The sequence below is a fragment of the Nomascus leucogenys genome, chromosome 15, assembly GCF_006542625.1.
Source record: "Nomascus leucogenys isolate Asia chromosome 15, Asia_NLE_v1, whole genome shotgun sequence".
In the NCBI taxonomy this organism is placed as follows: Eukaryota; Metazoa; Chordata; class Mammalia; order Primates; family Hylobatidae; genus Nomascus; species Nomascus leucogenys.
Window position 1 is genome coordinate 83,076,805 of NC_044395.1, and position 26,666 is coordinate 83,103,470.

The 26,666-nt window shown below is 38.2% G+C and overlaps 1 protein-coding gene across 1 annotated transcript in view; it reads left to right on the top strand.

The window, feature by feature from the left end:
* Window positions 1-5,007: 5,007 nt before the first annotated feature.
* SLC17A6 (solute carrier family 17 member 6) overlaps window positions 5,008-26,666 on the top strand; it is a 40,928-nt gene continuing 19,269 nt past the window's right edge. Inside the window, exons 1-4 of the mRNA XM_003254327.3 lie at window positions 5,008-5,268; window positions 8,050-8,302; window positions 9,774-9,892; window positions 25,918-26,032. Of these exons, the coding sequence (XP_003254375.1) occupies window positions 5,183-5,268; window positions 8,050-8,302; window positions 9,774-9,892; window positions 25,918-26,032 (573 nt within the window). The 5' untranslated portion in view covers window positions 5,008-5,182. The remainder of the gene's footprint in view (window positions 5,269-8,049; window positions 8,303-9,773; window positions 9,893-25,917; window positions 26,033-26,666) is intronic.

Sequence of the window (26,666 nt, forward strand, 5' to 3'; positions counted from 1 at the left end):
TAAAAAGCTATAAAACTGTATTGAGTCCATTTGTTTACTATATCCCAGAAAAAGGCCTAGCCCACAGTAGGTACAAATCCCTGTTTAGTGAATATTTTTTTTGAAGTAATAAACAGAAGTTGTTGCATTCAAAATAGCCTCAGAATCAGTCACCTTAAGGTTTGTTTTTCTCTTTTTGAGGTGGGGTCTGGCTATATTTCCCCGACTGACTTCAAACTTCTGGGTTCCAGCAATCCTCCCGCCTCTGCCTTCCCAGTACCTGGGACTACAGATGCACACCACCACCTTGAGGTATGTACTTGAGGTATTTTTTAAAAATCAATTTGCCTTAAAAATACCCCAGAAATAGTTTTTGAATGATTTTAAATATAATGTCTTTAAAATATATTTGTATTTTTGGTAATAGGAAGTGAAACATCAAATTTATGTTACTATTTCAAAATATTTATAAAATTATCACAGTTTATTCTATTGTGTATCATTTTTACCTATGTGATTATCATACCATTACTAAATCTTAATACAGTGAAGTTTCCTTTAGTACTATTTTTTGGGTTAACTGGGGGATTCTCAATCAACTTATTTCTAAATACATTTAGTACTAAGACAACTGCAAATGTGTTGCCCACAAAAAAGATTTTATAGTTTCAGATGTAGATTTAATTTAACAAATATCCAAAAGAAGAAAGAAGAAAGAAAGAAAGAGAGAGAGAGAGAGAGAGAGAGAGAAAGAAAGAAAGAAAGAAAGAAAGAAAGAAAGAAAGAAAGAAAAAGACAGAGAGAGAAAACAGTAGGTGTAATTGCATAATTAAGGACCACAATTGTCTCTAAAATATTATCATATCCTTCCACCAGAGGGCAACATTTGCAAGACATTTAAATGATTACTCAAAAGTATTTCCTCACACAGGGATATAAACAAATAGAAACCTATTACATTGCTGTTGGCTAATACCTTATGTACATCTTGAAAAATACTATGAATACAATTATGTAAACGATTGCATATAAAACTCAATGTATACATGTAGTGAAACAACAAATAAGGTAACTTCTTTAAATATGTAAAAAGACAGAACTTTCAGAAAGAAGCACATTTCTACATATTAGTATTTTTTCAGTTTATTATTAATCATTTAACTCAAATATAATTAAAAAAATCTTAGGATGGGAGAAACAAAAGAAAAGAAGTTTTACATCTTTTTAAATCTAAAGTCTTTACATCTAAAGACTTTACATCTAAAGTCATGAAAAGGCATAAAATTTTACAAGCAGAAAGGATAATAGAAACCGCACAATACAAGCCTTCATTTGTGCCAGTAAGAAAACTGGCTTATTAGTGTTCAATGATTGATACAAAATTGCAGAGATGATAATCAGTGGAACTAGGAACCGAACTCAGGTAAACTGATTTCACATTTCATACTCCAAGATGTTGATGTTCAAAATGTGATCCTTAGGCAAGCAGTTGTGGAAACGTGTTACAATTGTTGAATCTTGGGCACCACTCTAGACCTATTGAATCAGAATCTGTATTTTAACAAGACCATAAACTGTGAGAAACTCCTCTAACCTGAGCTGTTTTCTCATCACCAGTTACAGGACTTCAGGTAATTACTAAATCTCACTTTCCTCCTCAATAACATGGGAATACAACTATTTTAGTTTAAGGAATAATTATAAGGAATAAACAAGTTTATCATCTAAATAAAAGCTACTCATAAATTGTAATATGGTACACACATTATATTAGTTATATTCAGTGAAAACTTCTCCTTTTATTGTTAACAGTTCTCGACAAGAGGGACAATGCTTCCCCTAGAAGAAAAGTGGTCTAATAATGCAATTTAGGGCTTGTTAAAATTGGATGTAAGATATTGGGGATAAAGGAGAGTGTCGAGAGAAAAGAAGTCTTTTTTGATATGCTTAAATTAATATCTTACATATAGCTACTAGTGTTTCTTTGCATAAAGATAAATCTGATGAATTTAGGGCTGCAAAAGTACATGTTCAGCGTTTGCAATTTGTGTCCACCCATGAAGAAAATCTGTTGGGTTAGCAAATGGTGTCTGAATATATGTTTCTTACACTGGGAGCAGCTATGGGTTTAAAGCCAGCCTAAATGACATTCTTCAGTCTCAGGTGGTCTAGTAACATTTCTTGTAATTTTCCACACATAACATTTTTCATTGTTTATGGAAATACCATTAAATACACCCCTTCTGGCTGGGGTGCTATCCAAATACCACCACTCCACCCTGCCAAACTCCACTGGGCTGCCATCATCTTTATAGAGCTACATTTCTTTTAACTATTAAGACAGACAAGAAAACATTGTCTCTTGAAATATATTCTGGACATTTTCACTCCCAGGCTGGGTTATTTGACTTGTGTAATTTCACCCATAATTATTTGAAATTGTATTTTTGTGTCTATCTCCCATGTAGCTTGTGAGATATTTCAGGGAGAATTCCCAGATCTAGTATTATTCTTGGCACTCAATGAATATTTTTGGAATGAGTAGATCAATATTACCAGTTATTCTGTTTCAGTTGCTCACCCTATTTTCAAGAGAGTGGAAGAGAGAGGAGGATGACATTCATTTCAATAAAGGTGAATATAACTGTTTTACTCTAAAAACAATGCTTTTGTGTTGGATTTATGTTGCTTAGTGTCCCCTCATATTTGCATATTGGAGACTTAGCTGTCATGTTTACTGATGGTTTAGATAGATCTCTAGTCATTTGTGGTGCAACTTAAGGTGGATTGCTGAGGAAAATCATTTATATATAATCACCCCAGCTTCACAAAGATTTGTTGTAAATTCTATTTTTTTGTATAACTTCCCAGAATTCCAAAATCATTCCAAATCAATTATATCTAAATAAATATAATTTAATGAACCTAGTTACTAAAGATTTGAAAAATACAGATATTTTGAAAACACCTAGATAAGTCAAGTCCTGAGTAGCTTGAATCTTTTAGTCTTTTTCTTTTCTTTTTTTTTTTTTGCAAGGAAATAGTTTAATGAGGGTTTTTTTTTGTCTCCTTATACTTGATCTTGAGAAATAGATAGTATTCTGAGGCATCCCATGGTTTTAGAGAAAAATCAAATTCACTGTTTTATTGAAGATATGTATTTTAACACAAATTTATCAAAAAAATTAAAATGTCTTCATTATCCTTTTCTTTATTATATTTCACAATGGAAAATAATTTGACAACTATCAAACTTAATAATGGCAGATGGTTTTAGCTACTTTGACTTTTTTTCCAGCTATCCATTCAGTGAATACATAGCCATTATATCATTTGAACTATTCAGGTAATATTCTTATTTGATTCTCAATTTAGATCCATATTTTTGAGATTTTGTCTCAGGATCTTAAGTAAAATTGACTCTGTCTGTTGGCTTATGTGACATCCAAGATTTTGACCTTGAAAATGTGGTTCAAGGCCAATCTGTTCTGTAAGCATTGGCCTGAAATGTACTTAAGAAGTTTGTGATTCATGTGAAAGAGATTCATAATTTACGTTAATCTAGCACAGTTTTTTTGCTTGCTTAATGAGATAAATTCATTGATGCTGTACCTATATACATAAAGCCAAAAGTCTTACATGAATATCTTTCAAAATTTATGCTTTAGGATAAGGAGATACAAAGAAAAATAAAATAAGATTTGAATGGAATATATGTAAATTAAAATAAATCTTTTTTTAAATAAATCTTTAAATTATCCATTACAATTTGTTGCCAAGCACAAGGTATAGCCACATATTTCATCAGTATATTGGTATTTCAGTAGTGTATTGTAAATTAGTTAAATAAAGATGCTTAAAATTCCAAGGAATTTATATTAAATTAACTGCCTTTTATTTAATCAACTTCACTGAGTTTATAGCTATTCTTTTTTTCTCCTCTCCATACCTCCCACCTCTTTTTCTTTATCTCTCCTTTCCTCTATTTCTTCATTCTCTCCCTTTCTTTCTTTCATCTTTTTCCTGTCAGGGGTTAAAACAAACACATGAACAATGTAATTATGTATTTTGTGTGCACATATTTTATATTCAAGGGAGCCTAAGTGTCTTGGAACACCACAAGCATAAGTTAAATATGTTGAAATCTTTCTTCCCTGCAATTCTGGCATCAGCGTGCTGGACAAAACACAGCAAAGTAGAAGTAACTTGTCAATTTTTAATAAAGTTGTCTTCCCTAGCAGAGCTAAATGCACCATTCTCCCTGCAAACTCTGGAGATGATGACATCTTCCCACATGGTTTCCATAGCATCCGTTCCTGAAGAGCCCCAGTATGGTCCTTGGTCAGGGCGATCCGCCCAGCTCCGCTAGAAAGTTGGCAACCTAGCTAGCCAAAAGAAGAGTCCCCTTTCCCTGAGACTTACTCTGTCCGTGGTGCTGAACCATTGTACCGAGACCCGCCCAGACGGGCGCTGTCAGCTGCTGAAAAAAAAATCTTCCCTGAGGCTGCCCAAATCAGAACTGTGTATCTTTTATTTACTCACGTCCTCAAAGAGCAGAAAGCCTTCTCCATCTTAATTTGACTCTACCGCAGAGCAGAGTTACGCTGGCGTGATGGGAGGAGATCATGGGCAGAGAGGAAAAACTAATAGCAGCATTGCTCACCTGAGACCTGAGATGCTCCCATGAGTTTTGAATATGCTCTGCTCCTTACAGCAAAGACACCATTTTTTAAAGTACCATTCTTTTGACTTTGCTGTTACCCAAGGCTTCTGTGATATTCCGGCCCCTTCGTTTAAAAGCCAGCAGATTTGAGAGCAATAAGTCTTCAAAACCGGGAATTTACACTGTTTTTCAGCTGACCGACTTCCAGGACAAGGACTCAACCGCATCTACCCAAATACCGTGGCACTGCTTGCGCCCTTTGCCACCGGATCCTCCCCTTCCAATGAGACTTTCTGATTGTGTCTACCAACTCTCCTATTAGGAAACCCGTGGGTTGCATGCAGCTATTCTGTTGTATTCTCATTCTCACTCTCCCTCCCTTCTCTCACTCTCACTCTTGCTGGAGGCAAGCCACTACCATTCTACTGAGAAGGAAAAGCCCACAACTACTTTAAGAGATTAAGACAATATGCGCAATCCTCGCCTTTCCTAGCGATCACTATTTAAATCTGGCAAGAACTGACAGCAATCTTTGCAAGAATGGAATCCGTAAAACAAAGGATTTTGGCCCCAGGAAAAGAGGGGCTAAAGAATTTTGCTGGAAAATCCCTCGGCCAGATCTACAGGTAAGACAAAGCAAACACTTGCTTACCTGGGGCTCAGCATGAAAAAATCTGCAGGGCCGTTTCCGTAAACCCTGGTGGCTCAGAAAGATTGTAATATGATCGGAAAGTCTTTTTGTTGCCCATTGCTTGGAGCGGGAGTGCTCTGGAAACCTGCTTATTAATGCAGGAATGTTGCACTAAATGAACCTGTCTGGTGTGTGTGTGTGTGTGTGTGTGTGTGTGTTTGATTTTTGCTTTGGTGCCTGCAGAGTTTTATTCTTTACTACACAGGATTTATCTTCTTTACAGTTAAGAAATGGCCAGCCCCTGTTCAAACAGCGTTTCTTTTGGTGCTTATAGATACCCCGAATTAAATTCCTTTGATGCAGAAAAATGAATATAAAACACAACCATCTAAAAAAATTAACCAAGAAATTCCAAAGAGTAATGGTTTATATATATATGTTATATATATATGTTATATATTTATGTTATATATATATATGTTAGAGAGAGAGAGAGAGAGGTCTCAGCTTCAAAAGCATAGTAGAGAATCCCCTAGTGGAATATGTCTTCTGCATTGAATGAAGAAGAATCAAAATATATCAATAATTGATAGTTGAAGCAATTCCTTTCTCTGAGCCTGAAACAATGTATATGCATTTTTAATTATTTTCATCTCCTAGAGTCTATTTCTTGCATAGGAAATGTCAATGCCTGGAAGAACAGCCATAAATATAAGAAGCAACATTACTTTGAAAGTCCTAGAAATGATTTAATTATTTAATCCTCCTGTAGTCACTATACTAATTATGCTGTAATTTGCAAAACTTTAAATCATTTCAAGTACGTTACATGGATACAGCTTTTCTTAATAATTAGAGCAAAATCAAGGCGACAGGGCAGACATAAAAGGAAAAGAATTACAAAGGAGCACAAATTTTAATATTTGGGCAATTGAAGTCTCTGTAAATGCATGAGAAATGTAAAGAAAATGATCAAACCACTCCCAGATTTTCCAAATCTCTTCAGGTTTGGCGGGCTTCGTGTAGGCACGATTATGCACCTATGCGGCAGTAGATACCGCAAGGGCCCTGCAGTCCCACAGCTCCCATGGAAAAGGATGTTCTTTCCCAGTACAGCTGCCATCCGGTGCAGAGTTCAACTTTGTATATTTGAGCACACGAAGCAAATGCAGGAAAAGAAAAAAAAAATCTCATTGGCTGAATTTTTTTCTCCCAGTAAAAATAAATTGCAATGTTTTCCAACATTATGATCGGACTTTAAGAATAAACATTAACCTAGCCACAAATACTTTTATAACTTATTTTCCAGGTGCTATTTTATAGAATTCGGAAGCCTGACATTTTTCTTCTGGTGGCCTCAAACTGCTTGACAGCAGTATTCCAAGCTATGCATATTTGAAATTAGTTTAAAAATTTCACTTGCTTTACCCGAGTGTGTGAAAACAATTGGGTGTGCACATAGCACTCAAAACGGCACAGGTGAAAAGCAATTACATGGTAGATTGGAAAAAAATATCTGCAAATTGTAAATGGAGAGGCTCTTTGTTTAAATATCGAAAGTATCAATCGCAAGGGGCTACATACAGAGATGTTACCTTATACATTCCTTTTGTTTGTTTGTTTGTTGTTAATAGAAATTTCATGAATGTGTTGTAGACTAGAACACTACCACCTTTTAGTAAAACCATTCATTTTCTCTGCGTACCCCTTTTCATTTGTCCCTTCTCCCGAGGACCAAAGCCAAGAATGAATTGATGATTGAAATCTTATGAAACACTATGCAAAAACAAATATTTAAGTGAGATCTTCCCTTTTGATGTGGAATATCTTACAAAAGTTGATTTGGGGGAGCCTTTGTATATCTGGGAGTCGCATTTTGCGTCTTGGGAAATGGACCCTTGACATTTTTCGGTGTTTGTAAGAGAGATAGTAATGACGCAAGATTGTGAATAATTAATTATTCATGTTCTGGCAGTAGGAAGCTTAGGTGTCGGCCATATGCTGTGGAGCCTTTTGTCTCCAACTCGAGTAAGGAAAAAAAAAATAGTAAGAAGTGTAACAGGGGAGTAAGCATTGAACTAGAACCCTGGGGCGGGATGAAGGGGAAGGAGAGTGCATGAAGGCGAGAGCTCTCAGGCCTTCTCCGCACGCACAGGCACTAGCCTAGAGAGGCCTTAGTCCAGGGGGTGCTCCAGGCTCAGCTCAGGGGGTGGGTTGGGGGGCGGAATGCCAGCATCGTCAACCTGGAAAGCTTCAACTTGCTAGAAACGGAAAAGGCAGCGCGGTGGAAAAGGCTCTCTAGTTGGGCCCGCCTGCAGCGGAGCAGCCCTCTGGTGCTGTGTTGCAGGAGGACACCGCGATAGTCAGGGTAAAGCCCTGCCCGGCGCGGGTAGGAGTGGGAGGCGCCTACTCAGGTGCAGAGGAGGCGCTGGTAACCCCTGCCCTCACAAAATGCAGACCCTGCAAGAAACTCAGGCCAAGCGGCCTGTGTGTCTGAATCAGAGCACCCAGGGGTGGAGATGGGGACTCGCTACCTTGGGCCTAAAGGTGTTAAAGTTGAAGAGACGCCGCCGCCGCGGCCAAGGGCACCTGCAGAATGTGAGAGAGCCTGGGAGGTCTTGCAGCTTGGTGTCACCCCACCATCCTAATCCCCTACGGTGGGGCGAGGTCGACGGCCCTCCTCCCAACCCCGACGGGTCCTGAAAAATGGGAATGGGTCAACGTCGGGGGTGCCTAAGCCGCCACGTCCTTGACTCGCCCCTGCTCTGCCGCGCAGGGTGCTGGAGAAGAAGCAAGACACCGGAGAGACAATCGAGCTGACGGAGGATGGGAAGCCCCTAGAGGTGCCGGAGAGGAAGGCGCCTCTGTGCGACTGCACGTGCTTCGGCCTGCCGCGCCGCTACATTATCGCCATCATGAGCGGCCTGGGCTTCTGCATCTCCTTCGGTATCCGCTGCAACCTGGGCGTGGCCATTGTGGACATGGTCAACAACAGCACCATCCACCGCGGGGGCAAGGTCATCAAGGAGGTGGGCAACGTCTGGCCACCCTGGCTCCTGCCCTTCGGCCATGCGGCCTCGCAAAACCACATCTCCTGTTTGAGCCCCGTTTTCCCCCCACTGACAGGAAGGTTTGGGTGCTCCCTAAGCTCCTCTCTAGCTCTGCCGTTCTAGAATGGACCCCAGTAGTGTTATCAGTTCCCTTTTCGCTCTGCTGTCTGGGCCTTCCCTTCCTCATCCTCAAAGTGGAAAAGAGGGTCTAGCTCACCAGGTTTTGTGAACTGCGACTTAATATAAGACGTTGGTGACTAGCAATGTCCACTAAGTCTAAATAGAAGTGTGTTTGTTTTACTTGGATGAATAGTGTAGCATATTAATTATAGTTTTCCCAGGACTTCATTCAATCCCCGCCAAAGCATTCTTAATATTCACAATGAAACAAACTGGAAAACAAAATCAGCTGTGTTCATATCAGCAGGTTCAGCTGAGGGGTCTTTCGGAAGGTTTACCTCCTCCAGGAGGAGCCACAACGTAAGAGGGTCCCAGGGTGGCAGGGAGTCGCGCCCAGAGAGGGGAGGGTCACGTCAAGGTCACAGAACCCCTGAGTCCAGACTTCCTGCTTAGAAACCCCAGCTGCCGTAAATCAGACTAAGCAGGGGTTGAGTGGAGAAACTGGGAAAGACTCTTGGAATCCGGGACACCTTGCAAAATCCGCTGGGTGTCAAAATATTATTTAAAGGAGAAAAAGGGTCCCCAGTTCTCAGGCGAGAAAAGCGCGCTCCCACCTTTCGAACGTAAATATTGCGCCCCAGTTTACCTTGAGGTCCCCCTCGGGGAGTCACCCAGGCTGATCAGGGCGGAATTAGACCTCCATCTTCAGAAATACTCCTGCCCCGTATTTATTAAAACCCCTGAGCAATGACTCCCTCTTCCTTTATCCTTCCAATTCACCGACTACTCCAAACCCTTCAGGCCCATATCCATCCCCATTTGTGGGGACACACTTTCTCTTAGCCACTAAGAGCCTGCACCTTTCACCCTTCGCTCCCCACTTTCCTTCCCCAGAATTTCCCTATTTAAGTCTCCAGGGTTGGAAGTCACTACACTACTGAGTCCGCATTGGCCGGATTCGTTAAGTGGACCCCTGCCGGGCGTCTCCACATCTGGCTAACAAATCTCTTCATGGGGAATCCGAATTTCCAAGACGGGGGCCCTCTAGATTCCTCCTTCATTCAGATGATTCGATCTGCCTGACACCAGTCGGGGAGTAAAGCCAGTGCGCCTGGCCTCACTATTAATCACAATACATTTTGTTAATGAGCAAGGTTTTTTCGTTGCAAGAGGCAATTTTGTTAGGAAACGAAAATGAAGCCACTCTTATCCCCAACATGCATGAAGCGCCCAAGCCTTGGGGGCTTTTTGGCTTGTGAACCGCTGAAAATGAGCCTTTGGCACTGACTCTACTCTTTCCCTTCACGCTTTTTTTCCTACCCCTCCATAGAAAGCCAAATTCAACTGGGACCCGGAAACCGTGGGGATGATCCACGGTTCCTTCTTTTGGGGCTACATCATCACCCAGATTCCGGGAGGCTACATCGCGTCTCGGCTGGCAGCCAACAGGTAATGCGCCAGGCGGGACTGGGGCTCAGGGCGTGGTGTTTGTTTCCCCCGAAGGGGCAGCAGAAGCTGGAGCAGAGACAACAGCCCAGAGGGGTTTGAGGACTCCCGGGCGAAGTCTTCTAGTCCCTTGACACACTCTCTCAGGGCTGGAGCTGCTGGTGACTCCTTCCTGAATTAGTCGCCTAAAAGAATGTAGGCTCTCCGGGACCCGCGCACGCGGCCTCCTTCCCTCTGCTGTGGCTGAACTTGCTTTTGGCGAAATAATCGACGTGCTGTATGGCCTGACAGGAGCTGAGGGCAGACGGGAGCAGGCAGAGCAGGGACAGTGCGCCTGAGTGCACAAAGGGGTGGGGAACGGCAGATGCTGCGCTCTTTCCTGCACTCCCCGCAGGCGCCCAGGCTCCCCGAGGGTCTGACCTCCTGGCAAGGCGCCTCGAAGGCCTGGCCCCGTCACCCGCCCAGTTGGTGCTCTGGGTTAGGAGGATTTGTTTCTAGGGGGGCAGGCACCAGCGATGCGATTCCACCTGTTAATGAGCTGCGTAGGGGCGGGGGTTGGGGGAGCCCTCAGCTGCTTTCAGTGGCCTCCTGCCTTGCTGCGGTGTCCACAACCAAGGTCCTAGCGCCAGTTCCCAGAAGCGCCACCAACGGCACCTGCAGAGACACCCCTAAAACATAAGACCTAAGGACTGATGGGGTGGGGGTGTCGAGGGGCACGCCTAGCCACCAGAAGGTGAGGGGCAGCTTCCTTTGCTTCACTGTGTGTATATTGATAAACAAAACTAAGTGCTCTTCACGTCTGAATTGTTGAACCCACATAGAACACATGCACCAGCTCTTTCTGGTCTTTCTGCTTAGATACCGCAAATAAAGACTTCCAGTCTTTATTGTACCTAAAACTTCATTCCTCTTCCTCACTCAAAACTCACATTTTAACGGAAGAGGACTAGAAGTTGACACCTCCCTACTAGTGGTCATATGCAACCTGGCCCTTTGTAACCTGGGCACACCTCATCTCTCAGGCCCCATACTGCGGCTTTTGTCAATTACTAGCCCTTTCACTAGCGGTGTCATTTCTGCCCAAGGCTTCTCAGAGTCCTCAGGGCCTGGGGAGGAATTTTTGGAAATTTATTTTAGGCTTAAGGATCCCTAGAGTGAGGGTTTTGGGGCAGTGCTTTAAAATGTCAAGAGGAGAGTGCCATACATTAGGAATAATACCTTTCCTAATAATGCCTTTAAAGAGTATCGTCTTTACTTGACATACGGATGGCTGACACTAAGACCAAGTAGTAGACAAATAGTCCCTTTAAAAAAAATCAATTTATTGTGTGTATCTACCACATTTTATTTATCCATTCATCTGCTGACGGGCACTTGATGAAACTCATTAACTACCTAGAGAACCCCTTTTTATAGATGTGATAAATCAAAGAAAACATTGATATTAGGCAAAAATTAAAGAAATATTCTGTCAAATATTATTGATTATGAACATGTTACATTTTTGGTTTTTATATCCCCAATATATATAGTCTTCACTCCTTTTTTTTTCCCTAAAAAGTATTTCCTAAATTAAAACAAAGTTCTCAGAAAGATACCCTAAACATACATGCGTGGAATGTTTTCACTGCAGGAGAAAAAAAATCCAACAATTCACCAAAAAACAAAAATGATACAAGAACTCAATATGATGTCAAATGAAAATGTAATGGTGGTGACTTTAAGGGTTTTTTTCAGAGTCAAAATATTCACCTTGCCAAATATTAAAATGCTAACATTTTCCTGCCAGGAAAAAACACCAGGGATGCTCCAGCTTTTCCTCTTTGTAACACTAGGAGGTCAGTAAACGGGTTTTTCTGATTATTTAAATTTAAAAAAAGCAAACTCATTACTATCTGTGTCATGTTTAGCAATGAAAAGAGTGATGCTGACCCAGGTTCTAATTTATCTGGTAGATTTTCCTCAAAGGATTTTTTTTTTTTTTTTTTTGAGATGGAGTCTCCCTCTGTCGCCAGGCTGAAGTGCAGTGGCACAATCTGGGCTCACTATAACCTCCGCCTCCTGGGTTCAAATGATTCTCCTGCCTCAGCCTCCCGAGTAGTGGGACTACAGGCATGCACCACCACACCCAGCTAATTTTTTTATAGAAAAAAATTTTAATTTCTGGAATTCCTATTTGGATCCAAATTAATCTTACCTTTAAATGGGTATTCACGGGAGAGGCCTTAATATTTTCATATGTGATATGTTATGTTCTATGTTACTGAGAAAATTAAATTAAAAATGTATTGTAAAATATCATGAACCTATAGAAAATTATAGAGATCAACTACCTTATCTTGCCTGAAGATTCTGACATTTTGCTTCATTTTGAAAATATAACAAAACATTGCAAAATGCAGTTGAAGGCTTGTGTGAAAATGATTTTTAAACATGTCTAACATTTTCTTTTCAGATTATAACAGTATTGCACATTAGTAAGAAAAAAATTATAAAAATGATAAAAATTTAATCATCCTTGATACCCCTATTATTAACATGGTGAATGTCCAACTAGTACTACAAATGCTACATAGAATTTTACCTTAGAAGGCTTTTAATAAATACAAAATCAGAGATTTTTACAAGTTGTTTGAAAGATGTATATTTCCTATTATGATCTCTTTTTCAAAAACAGTAAAGACAAAGCAGCAAAACCAATCTTCCACCTATAAACATCATGTACCCATTCAAATAAGCTTCTCTATATTGATCACTTAAGAGTAGAATGAGATTTCCCTTGCATGTGATATTGGGGACAGATTCCTTTCCCTCTAGGTGTAAAAGAGTCTCACTTTAGAAAGTGTTTGCCATCACTGTTGTGGGTGGAACTGAGGAAGATAAACTGAGGTGTGTGGAGACAGCCACTCGAGAGAAGGGCTCCTGGCTACACATCTTGGCAAATTTCTCAATGAAAAACAAACAGCAATTATTTGGCTTCTTCAATTTATTGATTAAGCAAAGACAGCCCCACTCTGGGTCACAGTGCAGACTCCTGGTTCTTATACTACTCAGATTCTAAGTACATTTACTTTCCTGATCATTGAGAGGAGGAGTTGGAACAGTCAGGAGGGGAGTAAACCCAGTCTCAGAGGAGGGATGGCTCTTGCATCACTTTTTCCTTTGTCTTCCCTTAAAGAGCTATTGCACATTATGGGCTGGAGAATTTAGTCAACTCCAGGAAAGGCCTTAGGGTGGGGGGGTCAAAGGAAGATTCTTTACAAAATCTTCAATGTTTTAAGATGAGAACATATTAATATGGTAATAAAAAGATGAGGGGGGCAAATTATTTTTGTCTTGAAATAATGCAGGACATGGGCTTATAGTAATCCAGATATTTACAAATATGAAATTCCTAAGGACTGGTTTTAGCCTGCATTTAAATTGCTGTGAAGAACCGGGACAAGTGTTTAATGGCACAAATAGCATACATATATAATATATGAAATATATATAAATATATGAAACATATACATATATAAATATACATTTTTTTTTTTGCAAAAGGCATAACCATAGAAGGTCAGATACAGCAAAGGGAGTTTGATGAACATTATATGTTTAATGTATAGCACTGTATCACAAAACTGTTTTTGCCTTTATTTAGGTGGTGATATTATTTAAACTCTGTTTAATATTTTTAATACCCTGCTCCTGTCCTCTTGATTTCTCAACCCTGCTTTATTTTTTTACATGGCGCTTATCACCACCTGTCATATCAATATTTTACTTATTTATCTGTTTGTCTAATGGTAGTTTTGCCCATGTTGTTTTTTTTTTCATTGCTGTATTACTAGCATCTCAGAGAGTACCTGACTCATGATAAATACTGGTTAAATAAATAAAATAAATATCGCAACAAGGTGTTTGGGGATTTAAAAAAAAAGCAGTAAGATTTAGGCTCTAAAAGCCAAACTGTAGGTTCAGGCTCTTGAATGTGTTACTTAGTAACTGAATGATATAAAATGTGATTTAACCCCTTTACACCTTAGTTTGTATTTCTGTAAAGGAGGGTTAATCAAAGTACATGCCTCATGTGGGTCATAACAGCTAAATATATGTAAAGTTTTTCTGAAGTGCCTGGAACTAGGTAATTGCTTGCTGTTATTATTTAGTATTAATGAAATCTTAAATTTAGGAAAAAAAAGGAAGGAAAAAAACCTCTGTGACTATTCGGCTTATTTTTGTATAAATTTACCTGAAGCATTAGTAATGCAAATGGTTTATTTCTAATGTGATAAAAAATGCCTTTTTTCATGAGTCATATTTCTACCTTTAAAATTATTTTCCCATGTACGTTATTCAAATTGAAATTATTGTTCACTAAAAATTCCATAAATTTTATTTGAAGGCCTTTAAAGAGCTGTTTTAAAAATATTTTTAGCCAAGTGTATAGAGTGCTAGTGATTCAGTGCATCCAATCTTTGAATTCTAGCCAAGCATAAATATACTTAGAGAAATGCATTTTAGCTTGAGGTTAGACTTCTGTATTCAAAATTATAGTTTATTTTCCCCTACTGTAATCCTTTATTTTTGTCTTTTCAAGTATTTCTTGAATTTCTAACTTGGCTTTTTCTAAAGAAAAAAATACTTCTTTATTTGAATAAGACACTTAGGATCACACTTGGCTGTAGCATATAGTAAACCCCACAAAAGGAAGAACCCATATTATTGCTGGACAGAACTCATCTAATCCAACCCTCTCATTTTACAGAGCAGGAAATGAAATAGAGAATTGAGGGAGTAGTGATTTATCTGAGGTCACAAAGTGATTGTGACTAGAACTCACGTGTCTGATAATACATGATGGCAAGGTACCTTTACAATGAAATTTAACATCTCTCTCTGATACTATATGCTTCATTGCAAAGTTTGCTTTCAGCAGTAGGCTGAGCCATCTGCTCTCTGAATGAGTGATTACAATCTATCATGCCCCAAATCCAGGGAAGAATTTTGTGAATTAGAGAGAGAAGCCTTTAGCGGGCCCAAGGGATCCTTAGATTTTATTTTGGCAGGAGAATCATACTGAATTTTTTTTTTGTGTGTGTACTGGCTCCCAAGCTATTTGGCGACAGCATAGCTGATTCTGCCCTTTTCTCTGCAAAAGGCAAACCCCACACTTGATAATGACTAAGACAAAGAATCTGATATTCTATAGCAGAAAACATGGTATTTATAACTTTTTCTGCCACTCAGACACTTTGGCAGTTTGGGCTCTTAGAACTACAATTGCAGAGATTTGAACATGACTGGGTGTAGATTAGACTTTTGTCTGCAGAAATGAAGGGATTTATCCTTGGGGTTTTGACTGATGCAACTCAATTTATATGCTGTATAAAATAGAAAGTAATTTATACTTAAAAGTGAGCAAACCCAAAAGCATGGTTTTAAAATTTACTAGTGTGCATTTGTATTTATAAAAATAAATTTTAATATACTTTAGGTAAATATTATGGCTGACATAATTATGAAAAATCTCTTGTTAGAATAATTTTCAAAAAGAGAAGAAGACATTTTAAACATAGTATCTTCATGTGTTAAGCCCAGAAAGGAGCAATTTTACTGGTGCTGTTCTGTCTTTTTTCTTCAGAGAGATGAAACAATAAAGATGTGCTTTATTTATTTGTTGGAATAAGCATTAGAAATGAATTCCTAAGCACCATCATCAAACACATACACACACACAAACACACACACATGCAGGCACACACACACACGCTGTTGGTCTATCTATATAATATTTTTTCCTCTCTACTTACCTATCCATTGCAACCTCCATTGCAAGAAGGAGTTCCTCAATCATTCCAGTGAGAAATATTTGTGAATTCCTTATGTGTGAGAAAATAATTCAGACTATGAACATAAATCCTGCTGAAAGGGACCACCATCCCGTTCCAGTGGAAATGATTTATAAGCACCCAGTCTTTTAAGGCCAGAGGTGACTTTTTCTATCTCGTGCATCTAGCTGCCAATCAAACATCTAGCTGCCTTCCTATTGTGGGCCTCATAGGTTAGGTATCTGGGGTAAGGCAGGAGAAGCCTGCATTTTTCTGACAAAAGAAAATACCCTTTACCATAAGATGAATAGATGGATTGAGGAGGGAGGGGTCTCCAAGGGCTTGCACGTGCTTTGCCAATACGAGTTTCTCTAGCTCTCTTTTCATTCTCCAATCCCTTACCCCTTACTAGCTCTGGCTTTTCCTGCTGCTGCAGCATTCTGCTACTGCAGTGCAGAGGCAGCTTCTGGAGGGGAGGGACATGATTTGAGGAAGGAGAGAGTCATGTGGGCAGCTGGTAGAGTGATGCTCCTACTGCCATATGCTACCACTGGGGCTGTCTAATCTCTCTGTCATGAGTGATGAAGTCATTTTTACAACTTAATGATGTATCAAGGGACTCAGAGGGTTGGCTCATGCCTGTGTATTCCCTTTTTAATATGGGAGTGGGGGCATCAGATGTGACAAAGGGAGATATCCAAGCCCTGATTTGATTAGATTAAATAGATTAAACAGCCTGAGTCAGTCTACTGCAGACCCTCCAGGAAAGAATTAGTTCCACACCTGAGGTGAGGAACACTAGTTCCCTGTTAAGCCACAATCCACTGCCCAAATGGAAGTGGATTGATTGATTTAGGGAAAATGAACATCATCTGTAGAAGTGACAAGTCACCAGTGCTCTTTTCACCTCTTCTGGGCAAATCATTTTGGGGTGGGCTTGATACTTGAGGGTGTTTGTGGCTGTGGGTCATAGAAAACATGACTAGGAATTCCAAAGCTAACTCATTATGGGCCATATTGAATGCTAATCATCACGCAGTTTGTGATACAGGTTTTCAGCAGCTGCATTTGCCTTTCCAAACATTTCTGTGTCATGATTACTATTATACCTCTTGATTTTGGCAATCTCTATAGTGGTATAGAGCTTCCTGCCATTTAAGAACATCAGTGTGCATAAAATAATGACATATGATTATTTCATACTGTAAAAGAAGAGGAAAGTGTATGTGTGTGTGACAAGTCGAAGAAAAATAGAAATCAGGCTTTAACCTGATAATAATCAGCAAATTTATTTGAGAATATTATTTGCTGCAGAGGAAATCACAAAAAAACAACAATTTTAAGTGGTTTTCAAATGGTTTATAATTTTGAAAACATCTTTAATAAGCAAATGGCCCTTATTTTATTTCACAGAGACTGTAATACTTTTCTTTGAAAAATTAAGAACACCCATCAATTTCTATGTCTTTTCTTAAGAAATAATAAAATTATTATTTTACACATTAGTTTGCACATTTCTTTCCTTTTTTTCCCCAGCCCAATTACTGATGGCCTATCTCTGACTTATATTCACACCAGAAGTGGGTTTTAAATCTAACACCTTAGGTGCCAATTATAAGGAGAAAGATCTTAAGTGAAATGAAATACCAGACTGCTTGAGATTCATCTTACTATTTAGAACTTCAATTTCAGCTATATATATATATGTGCCTTCTTTATTTCTTCTGAGAAAGGCATGTTTTACTGAGTTTATTGTTAAAAATTGTGTAATTTGCTAGAGTATTTCATTGATAGTTTGTTTTCATATACAATGATATAAATATACTGCCTGATATTATATAAAACTTAGTTTTACAATTTAAAAAATCAAAAAATAAATATTTAATTTTACAAAATGTATTTATTTCTAGAAAATGCTTTTTCTAGAGTGGAAAGAGAATATATAAATTATATTATAAAATCATCTTCATAATTGCCTTTGTTTTTTCGGGAGGCAGGTGAAATTAGAATTGAATCAAATAATAAGTATATATATCACAAAATTCGTAATGTACATTATCTTTATCCCGCACATGACTCTATAAGGCAGGCATTCTTTCTTTTATTATTATTTTAGATTCAAGGGATACATGTACAGGCTTGTCATGTGGATAGATTGTGTAATGGTGAGGTTTAGGCTCCTAGAGTACCCATCACCTACATAGATAATTATACCTAAGAGATAATTTTTCTACCCTCCCCACCACCCCAAGCACTTTCACACTCTTCTCATTTGGAGTCCCCAGTGCCTATTATTTCTATGTTTATGACCATGAAGGCAGGCATACTGATGCTTCTTTTACTCATGAGAAAACTGAATACAGAATCGTTTTCCCAAATACCACTAGATGGTATGAAGCACAGCTTGGTTATAGACCCCAGGATGTCTGATTTCAAATTATATCATTCTTTACTAAACACATTTCTCTTATTAAATATCTTTACTGTGTGTTTTCTTTAAAAACATTGTATTTTACAGCTTCTTAAAAAATCACTATATTATTTAGTGCTGGGCTAGGTCAATGGGAAAGAACTAGCCTGTGGAACAATTTTGAGAATCGATTTACTTGTGTGGTTTGCATTTGCTAGACAAGTCTTTTGATCAGAGAATAACCTTAAAACGTTTTAATGATGAACATCATTTTCAGGGCAGTAGTGCTGTGAAACCCAATTATAAGTGTCAAAGTTAAGAGTAATCCTAGTGACAATAAAACTCACATGAACATTAAATGTTTCTTGTTATATAATCTATTTCCTTCTGTCTGTTAATATACAGAAAATATATTTAATGCTTCTGACTTCTAGCATCAGACCAAACAAAAATGATGAAACAAGCATAATATAATATATATAACTATATTAAATATTAATGAATGGTGAGGTTCTTTAACAGGACACCATATCGGCTCTGAAGCATTACTTCCTAATTTAATTTTGAAAGCAGAGCTTCAGAGACAGTGGTTTCAGAGGCTGATGAGGATCTAGTGATGAACAGGCAGTAACAGGCAATGTGATGGCTGCCAGTTTCAGGGGATTCCAGTGTTCTTTGCAAGATGTAAGAACGAGGCCAGACTGGGCCATGTACTTGAACTCAGCAACTATCTCAAGTGAGGATTTATCTACAGGAGCACTCTAAATTATAGCCCATAGCTGTCAACCTACAGTTATTCTATGAAAATAACTCAGCTTCCTAGAATTGATAGGATACCCAGAACAGCAGTCTGTCCCCATTAAAAGCTAGAGCAGAAATAAATGTTCAATTGCTTGAAATAAATATTCATAGAAGAAAGATCTGTTATCACCTACATATACCACAGGAGAGGAAGTTATAATTACCCTCAGTTGAGAGTCTTTACACAAAAAGAATTGGATGCTCATTTCTGAGAACATGCCATATGAAAAGCATTGTGCTAGCACCAGGGAGTTTAAAGAAGTGGAGACATGGACCCAACTCTCCAAGAGAAAAAATAATGGGAGGGTTTGGGGGAACGTACAACCTCATGAGTTAAGTCTTACAAAGGTGATCTACAATAGCTCAGCAATATCTGAGAGAGGAGACTAGTTGAAAAAGAGGTGTGTTTTTGAGGGTGGGGGCATGGGTGAGTATTGAAGGATAAAGTGGAAGGATACTGAGACAGTTATTGATTTAAAAAAGACTGTGAATTTTCTTTTCTGGTCATTTCCCATCAGATACTTTAGATGGACTATTGAGGCACAGACTAAGAGGCTGATGCATTTCAATCAATTCTGTATGAATTCAGAATGGGAGATAAAATTCCCATTACATGTCTTCTGCACTTAATGAAAGCTGCTAGAATTTTAGCCTGATATGGAACAACCATGTGTTCATGGGCACAGAATTAACACTATTTAATCAGTGCAAAATTATTCTGGAGAAAAAGATGCGGAATAATCATTCTTTGAAAAGTCTATTAAAGATTAGGAAATTTCTGTATAATAATGGCTAACCTTGACAAGCCATTTATTATGGACCAGACAGTGTCCCCTTTCATAATTGATTTATTTAATCTTCATGGTACTTTTTTTGAAGTATGGAAACATTTCCATTATACAGACCAAGAAATGAAATGAGGCTAAGAGAATTTAAGTAATGACAACTTGCCCAAAGTCATACTTAGCAAGAAATTGGAATTTTAATTTGAATTTTCACAGTGTAACCAAAAAAAAAAAAAACCTCTCATTCTTAACTAATACTATATCATGCTATTTAAAAGTCTACAAGAAACAGACCAAGAAATGAAGCTAAAAGAATTTAAGTAATGACAACTTGCTCAAAGTCATACTTAGCAAGAAATTGGAGTTGGGATTTGGATTTTCACAGTGTAATAAAAAAAGAAACTTGTCTTTTTAACTAATATTATATCATGCTATTTAAATGTCCCCAAGAAAAATATGGCAGCTGCTCAGTCAGTTTGGTCAATGAGAATGGTCAAAAGCAGAACAGAGAACTTCACTTTCATTTTTGATCTAACAATCTAATATCAATTTGTGTTTTTTAAAGAACATCTTCCATTTTAGCAGTGTTTCTATTCTACCCTTGCCTCTCCCCTCTATAATAAAATGTAAGCCCTTTGTTTCCACTATGTCCAGCTTTGTCCAGCTTTGTTTTTTCTTGGTCTGGGTCTTCACCCCATATCTGCCCCTTTTGTGATGTCCTGGGGGAATACCTGGCATGGTACTGCTAAACCAGTGATTCCCAAAGCAGGATAAGCAATACTGGAATAACCTGGGAACTGGTTAGAAATGCAAATTCTCAGGCCCCAAACACATCTACTGACTCAGAAACTCGGAAACCTAGCAATCTGTATTTTAACAAGCCCCAGGTTTATATCACGCATGTGAAAGTCTAGAAACTACCGTGCTAAACAATTTATATTCTTTTTCTTTCTTTTTTTTTTTTCGAGACAGAGTTTCACTTTTGTTGCCCAGGCTGGAGTGCAGTGGCGCAATCTCGGCTCACCACAACCTCTGCCTCCCGGGTTCAAGTGATTCTCCTGTCTCAGCCTCCTGAGTAGCTGAGATTACAGGTGCCCACTGCCACACCCAGCTAATTTTTGTGTTTTTAGTACAGACAGGGTTTCACCATGTTGGTCGGGCTGGTCTTGAACTCCTGACCTCAGGCCCCCCAAAATGCTGGGATTACAGGTGTGAGCCACCACGCCCGGCAATTTTATATTCTTAAAATTCTTTTTCATATTCAGTTCCACTACTTCTTTCATTTCTTTTTGAAACCTATACCTTGTTTAAGAAAATACAAAACTTTCATAAATGAGCCTCTCCATTTAACTACTTACTTCAAAACATAGGAGAGACAGGGTAGAACTCTGCTTTCACTTCCCACTGCTACTACCATCCATCCTTCAATAACATTTTCATCGTCAAAATTTATGTTATTTTATATATTGCTGTTGGCATTGCTAATGCCAGTACTCATTCTGCTGCTATTACACTAAGTAGATCTTAGTGGTCAGATATCCAGGATCTACAACAGATAAGTAATGTAAACCATAGTTCTTTACTTACTATCTATATGTTGTTGGCAAGTTATTTTTACTCACTCGGGCATGGTTACACCGTCTCTGAAGTAAAGATAGCAGTAAGAGCTTTCTAATATTGTTGTTCAGTAAAAATGAGAATCTGGAAGTGATATCCACACTAACAATTCAATAACAATTGACAATTACAGTCTCTACCTGTCTGGCTCATAGTTATGAATTTATTGTCATATGTCAAGCATCAGACTAAGTCCTTTAGGTACACAATTCTATTTAGCCTAACAGTAATCTTAAGAGATACAATACATTAGTAGTATTATCACGCAAGTTCCAACATTCTTTAAATGCTTAGAGTGTGCCAGCCATTCTTCTGGTTGTTTTACTTCAAATAACTCATAGGTTCTGTTAATATTCCCATTGTTTAGATGAGAAATGAGGAACAGAAAGTTACATAAAGTGCTAAAGGTCACTCAATTAATAAGTGCCAGATGAACTGTGAACCCAGATAGTCTGGCTCAAGAATCCATGCTCTGAACCATTACCTACTGATGTCGTTTTTAAGGACAAGGAAGCAGAAGTTTAGGGAAGTTAAACAATGTACTAGTTACATAATTATTACGTGACAAAGCTGGGGTCCTACAAAAATTTCTGTAGCATTATATCAGCCTTTCCCCCCACCCTCTCCTACCATTAGTGACTTTGACCCCTTGCTCCTCTGCAAGCCATCATCCTGCTTGAACTTCGGTGGTTGTTAACTACCTCCTGCTTCCTGGCTTTTAGATCCCTTTCCCCTCAATCCCACTAAGCTTCACACTTACCTCACTTTAGGGGCATAATTGTCACCCTCTGTGGTCACCCCAAACTCAGTAATTTCCAAGATGTCACAGACTGATGGATTTCACCCTTCACCTTCTTGAACTATCTAACACTTCCTCAAAGCCTCCTCATCCAGCATCCCACTCTAGATGTTCTTCCTTCTCCTAAGCACCTGAGCCACTATGTTCAGCCATTTTCAATACTTCCTTAGTTTCTGGTACAGAAGGTACCCTCTTCCATTTGCGAAGCTTTGCTGAGCCATTCCTTGTTTTTGGAAAGTCTTTCTTCTTTTTTATATTAATCTTTGAAAGTTTCCCTACCAAAGGTTTGTGACTTGGTCAACTCAGCTGAGATGAATGTTTTCCTCTGTTGTTGTCTATCTGTACTTCTGTTGTGGCCTTTGGCATGCATTGTCTCTGGACTACTGGTCTCTCCCTCTCCTACTACACTGAGGTCCATCCTCTTCTTTTTCTAAGTGTCTGCTGACATCATGTGAATGAAAGAACACAGATTTTCATGTCAGAGAGCCCTGGATTTAAATCTGAGCTTTACTACTTGCTTTTAATCTTGGCCACACTTTGTTTCAATTTCCTTATTTAAACTCAGAGAGTTGTTGTGAGGATTAAATGAGTCAATATAAATGGAGAAATTACAGTAAATGACCTGTAAATCTTACCTTCTCCTCCACACAATACTCTCCTGTGAATATAGTCTCACAGAAGTTTGAAGTGTAAATGCATGAATGAATATTGAATGGGGAGGCTGCTTCAGTTTTGGCTGTGTGGCAAGACAAGGTGTAAAGGCTTTCCATTTAGGGCAAGAATTTTGATAATCAGAATTTTAATTACTTAGATATTAATTAGGATAACAATTATATAAAATTGAATAAGAAGATGAGATTTGTAAAGTTTGATGAATTCTTAACTAGTTACAGGGAATTCAATGGATTTTGAGGTGAAGTGCCCACTAATAATGAAAAAAAGGATAGATAAAGAAATTAAGAGGCCAGGCATGGTGGCTCACACCTCTAATCTCAGCACTTTTGGAAACTGAAGCGGGTGGATCACTTGAGGTCAGGAGTTCAAGACCAGCCTTGTCAACCTGGCAAAACCCAGTCTCTACTAAAAATACAAAAAATTAGCTGGGCATGCTGGTGTGAGCCTGTACTCCAAGCTACTCAGGAGGCTGAGGCATAAGAATTGCTTGAACCCAGGAGGCAGAAGTTACAGTGAGCGAAGATAGTGCCACTGCATTCCAGCCTGGGTGACAGAGCAAGACTATGCAGAAATTAAGGAACTTAAAATTAAAACCACTTCAATTATGCCATGATATTATATAATTAGAAACATTATTCAGAGCAAGAATGAAAAGTAAACATTAAAAGTAATCTATCGGCATTTTATTTCAGAAATAATAGTGTGATATAAACTGACTTTGTAAAGATTATCATTTAAATTTACAGTTTGAATGCTGAAGTATATTACTAACTACCTAGTATATGCATAATCAGGTATAAATCCTAGTGGCAAAACTCATTGGGTTTTAAATAAAACAGAACTGTCTCTGAAACAAGTTTCCTCTATTTAAAACTAGTTAACCACCTGAACTAGTGATTTTACTTATCTTAGGTTTAGTTTCTCCATCTATAACATTGGTATATGAATAATACAATACCCATGTCGCTGGGTTGTTAAGTACTTGTGGAGTTTATGGCATGTGAAGTGTTAATATGGTATCTAGCAAGTCGAATAAGCACTCATTAAATTTAGCTCTGACTATAGTGTACATTCAACAAATAATTCATACTTGATTCAGCTTTACTAAGGGGGTGACTTTTCTCACAGGGAACATTTGACAATTACTGAAGACATTTTTGGTTGCCATAACTTAGAGGAGGGGTGTGTGCTACTGGCATCTAGTGAATAAATACCAGAGATGGTGCTAATCGTCATGCAGTACACAGGACAGCACTCCGCAACAAAGGGTTATCTACGCCCAAATTTCAGTCATGAAGAGGTTAAGAAACTAAGCTAAAGAACGGGTAATATTCATCTCTGACCAGCTTATAACGAGACAATCGTACTTACAAGCACTTCAAAAAAGAAGAGACAGTGATGATAGAATGTTACATTAACAGAAAATAAAATTTATGCATCACACCTCTAAAACAATTATAATAAAATAAGACCCACATATTGGATAAACCTGGATAAAAGTTTTTCCTCAAACCTTAGCATGCAAAATTACCTTTGGCTTAAAACAAAAGGACATCTATTTTGGGCAAACAGCACAGAGGAAGAATGGAGCAGAATATTCACTTCATGAGTGATCATTTATCTCAGTGGAGAGAAGCCACTAAGGGAAGGTGGATACAGGCTACATATATTTTTACACAAAATTATTTGACCAGTATATAATCAATAGAAAAAGTTTTAATTCACTGCTGTTTGTGATGTCATTTCTCACCTTTCTGTAGCAGATTAATAATAATCATAGAGAGTCCTTTTCAGAAATGCAGGTCTTTAACAGTAACATTTGAAAGTGCCCACAAGAAAGATTAGAGCTTCTATGAGGCAACCAACATTGACTGAATTTAAGGCTCATGTTTGACTTGATAAATTTTGCCTAAAATATATAGATTAGCTCATTGGAGTTAGCATGTCCCAAAACATCTTTGCAAGGGAATAGTTATAAAGTAACCGAGCTAAAGGAATACTTTTCTTACTTGGTATAAACATTATAGAAGTGTTTGTTTGTTTGTTTGTTTTTTGAGACAGAGTCTCACACTGTTGCCCGCCCTGGATGCAATGGTGCGATCTTGGCCCACTGCAACCTCTGCCTCCTGGGTTCACGCAATTCTCCTGCCTCAGCCTCCTGAGTAGCTGGGATTACAGGCGCACACCACCACAACCAGCTAATTATTTGTATTTTGTGTAGTAGAGATGGGGTTTCACTATGTTGGCCAGACAGGTCTTGAGATCCTGACCTTGTGATCCACTCGCCTCGGCCTCCCGAAGAAGTGGTGGGTTTACAGGCGTGAGCCACTGCACCCGACCAGAAGATTTTTTTTTCTTTTTTTAACGAAGGAGTGGAATGGAATTTTTACTTGTAGATGGATAAAAGCTTTAGCATTACGTTTCTAGCATTTTTTTTCTTGAATGGTTGTATGTAGGTTGCTCGAGATGTGTCTCAAACAGAAGAAAAAAATGAGAAACCTGAGAGAGATATACTAAGTATAATTATTTGCATTACTTCGAGAACATGTGCTAAGGGATTTAATCAAGAGACTTCTTGGGACATTTAAAATACGAGTTCATTTATAAAATTTCTATGTATGTGCAGCTTCTAGGAAAGCTACAAGTAGTTGCGTAATGTGAGGAATAACTTTATTTATGCATTCATTATTTCCAGTAACTCTTCAGTTATTACCAACTGTGTGTCAGGCACTGTGCTAAGTGTCAAGGATACAATGGATGCGAAAAACAAGCTCTTACCCTTAAGCAGTTTACATTGTAGAATGAAATAGAGTCCAAAACATATATTGGTTTATTAAATATTTACAATTTGTAATTAAGTCTATAAAGAAAATAATAGTATAACCAAATGTATTGACTCCTTTTATTTTTTGATGCATCAAATATAGAATTTCTAGATGGCCCATGTGTGTATTTACAATGGCTAGCCTGTCAAGTCCAGAACATATATTAGAAAAAACAATCTACCTTAAAATTATTGGCAATTTTTTTATTACTTTAAATGTTTAACTTCACCTGAGAAATTTAGATATGTATATGTAAGATGCTGAATCATTTAAACAGTGTTCGCATCTTTTCTATTTCAGGGTTTTCGGAGCTGCCATACTTCTTACCTCTACCCTAAATATGCTAATTCCATCAGCAGCCAGAGTGCATTATGGATGTGTCATCTTTGTCAGAATACTGCAGGGACTTGTTGAAGTATGTAACTTCAGGGTGAAGCCTTTTTAAGATTGGCATTTATTTGAGAACCACCAGTTTGTCTTTATCTATAAATAAATATATTGTATTAGGTTGTATCTAAATAGAGTTAAAATAAAAAATGAAACACTGGAAATGTTAGACAATCGGATATTTTGTCCATAAGTGATATGAAACTATGAATGTCACTGCTTACCTCCTTCTCTCTAGAATTGAGTGGGATTAAAGAAATATTTTAATGCCTATTTGACTTAAAAAACAGGGACTTTTGTTAATGTGTCATGATAAGAATTTTAGAGTTTGTCCTTTGCTGGTGATAACCATGAATTAATATCTTGGGAGTTTTATACTAAGTAAGTTCCTGATGGCCTTGAATCATGATATGAGTTTTCACTGAAATATTTCATTGAATGCATTTTTGAGGCATCCAATTCTAATGATCAACTCTTGCTCCATCAGCCTGCAGACTTTGAAAGAATTCCACTTAAAAACTCGAGTTCGGCTTACCAATTTCCCCTTCTCTTTCCATGGAGTATAATGGAAATAGATAAATAATGTAAAATATTAAGACACTAAAAAAAAAAACCTTTTCTCATACTATGCAGTCATAAAAAGGAATGAGATAATGTCCTTT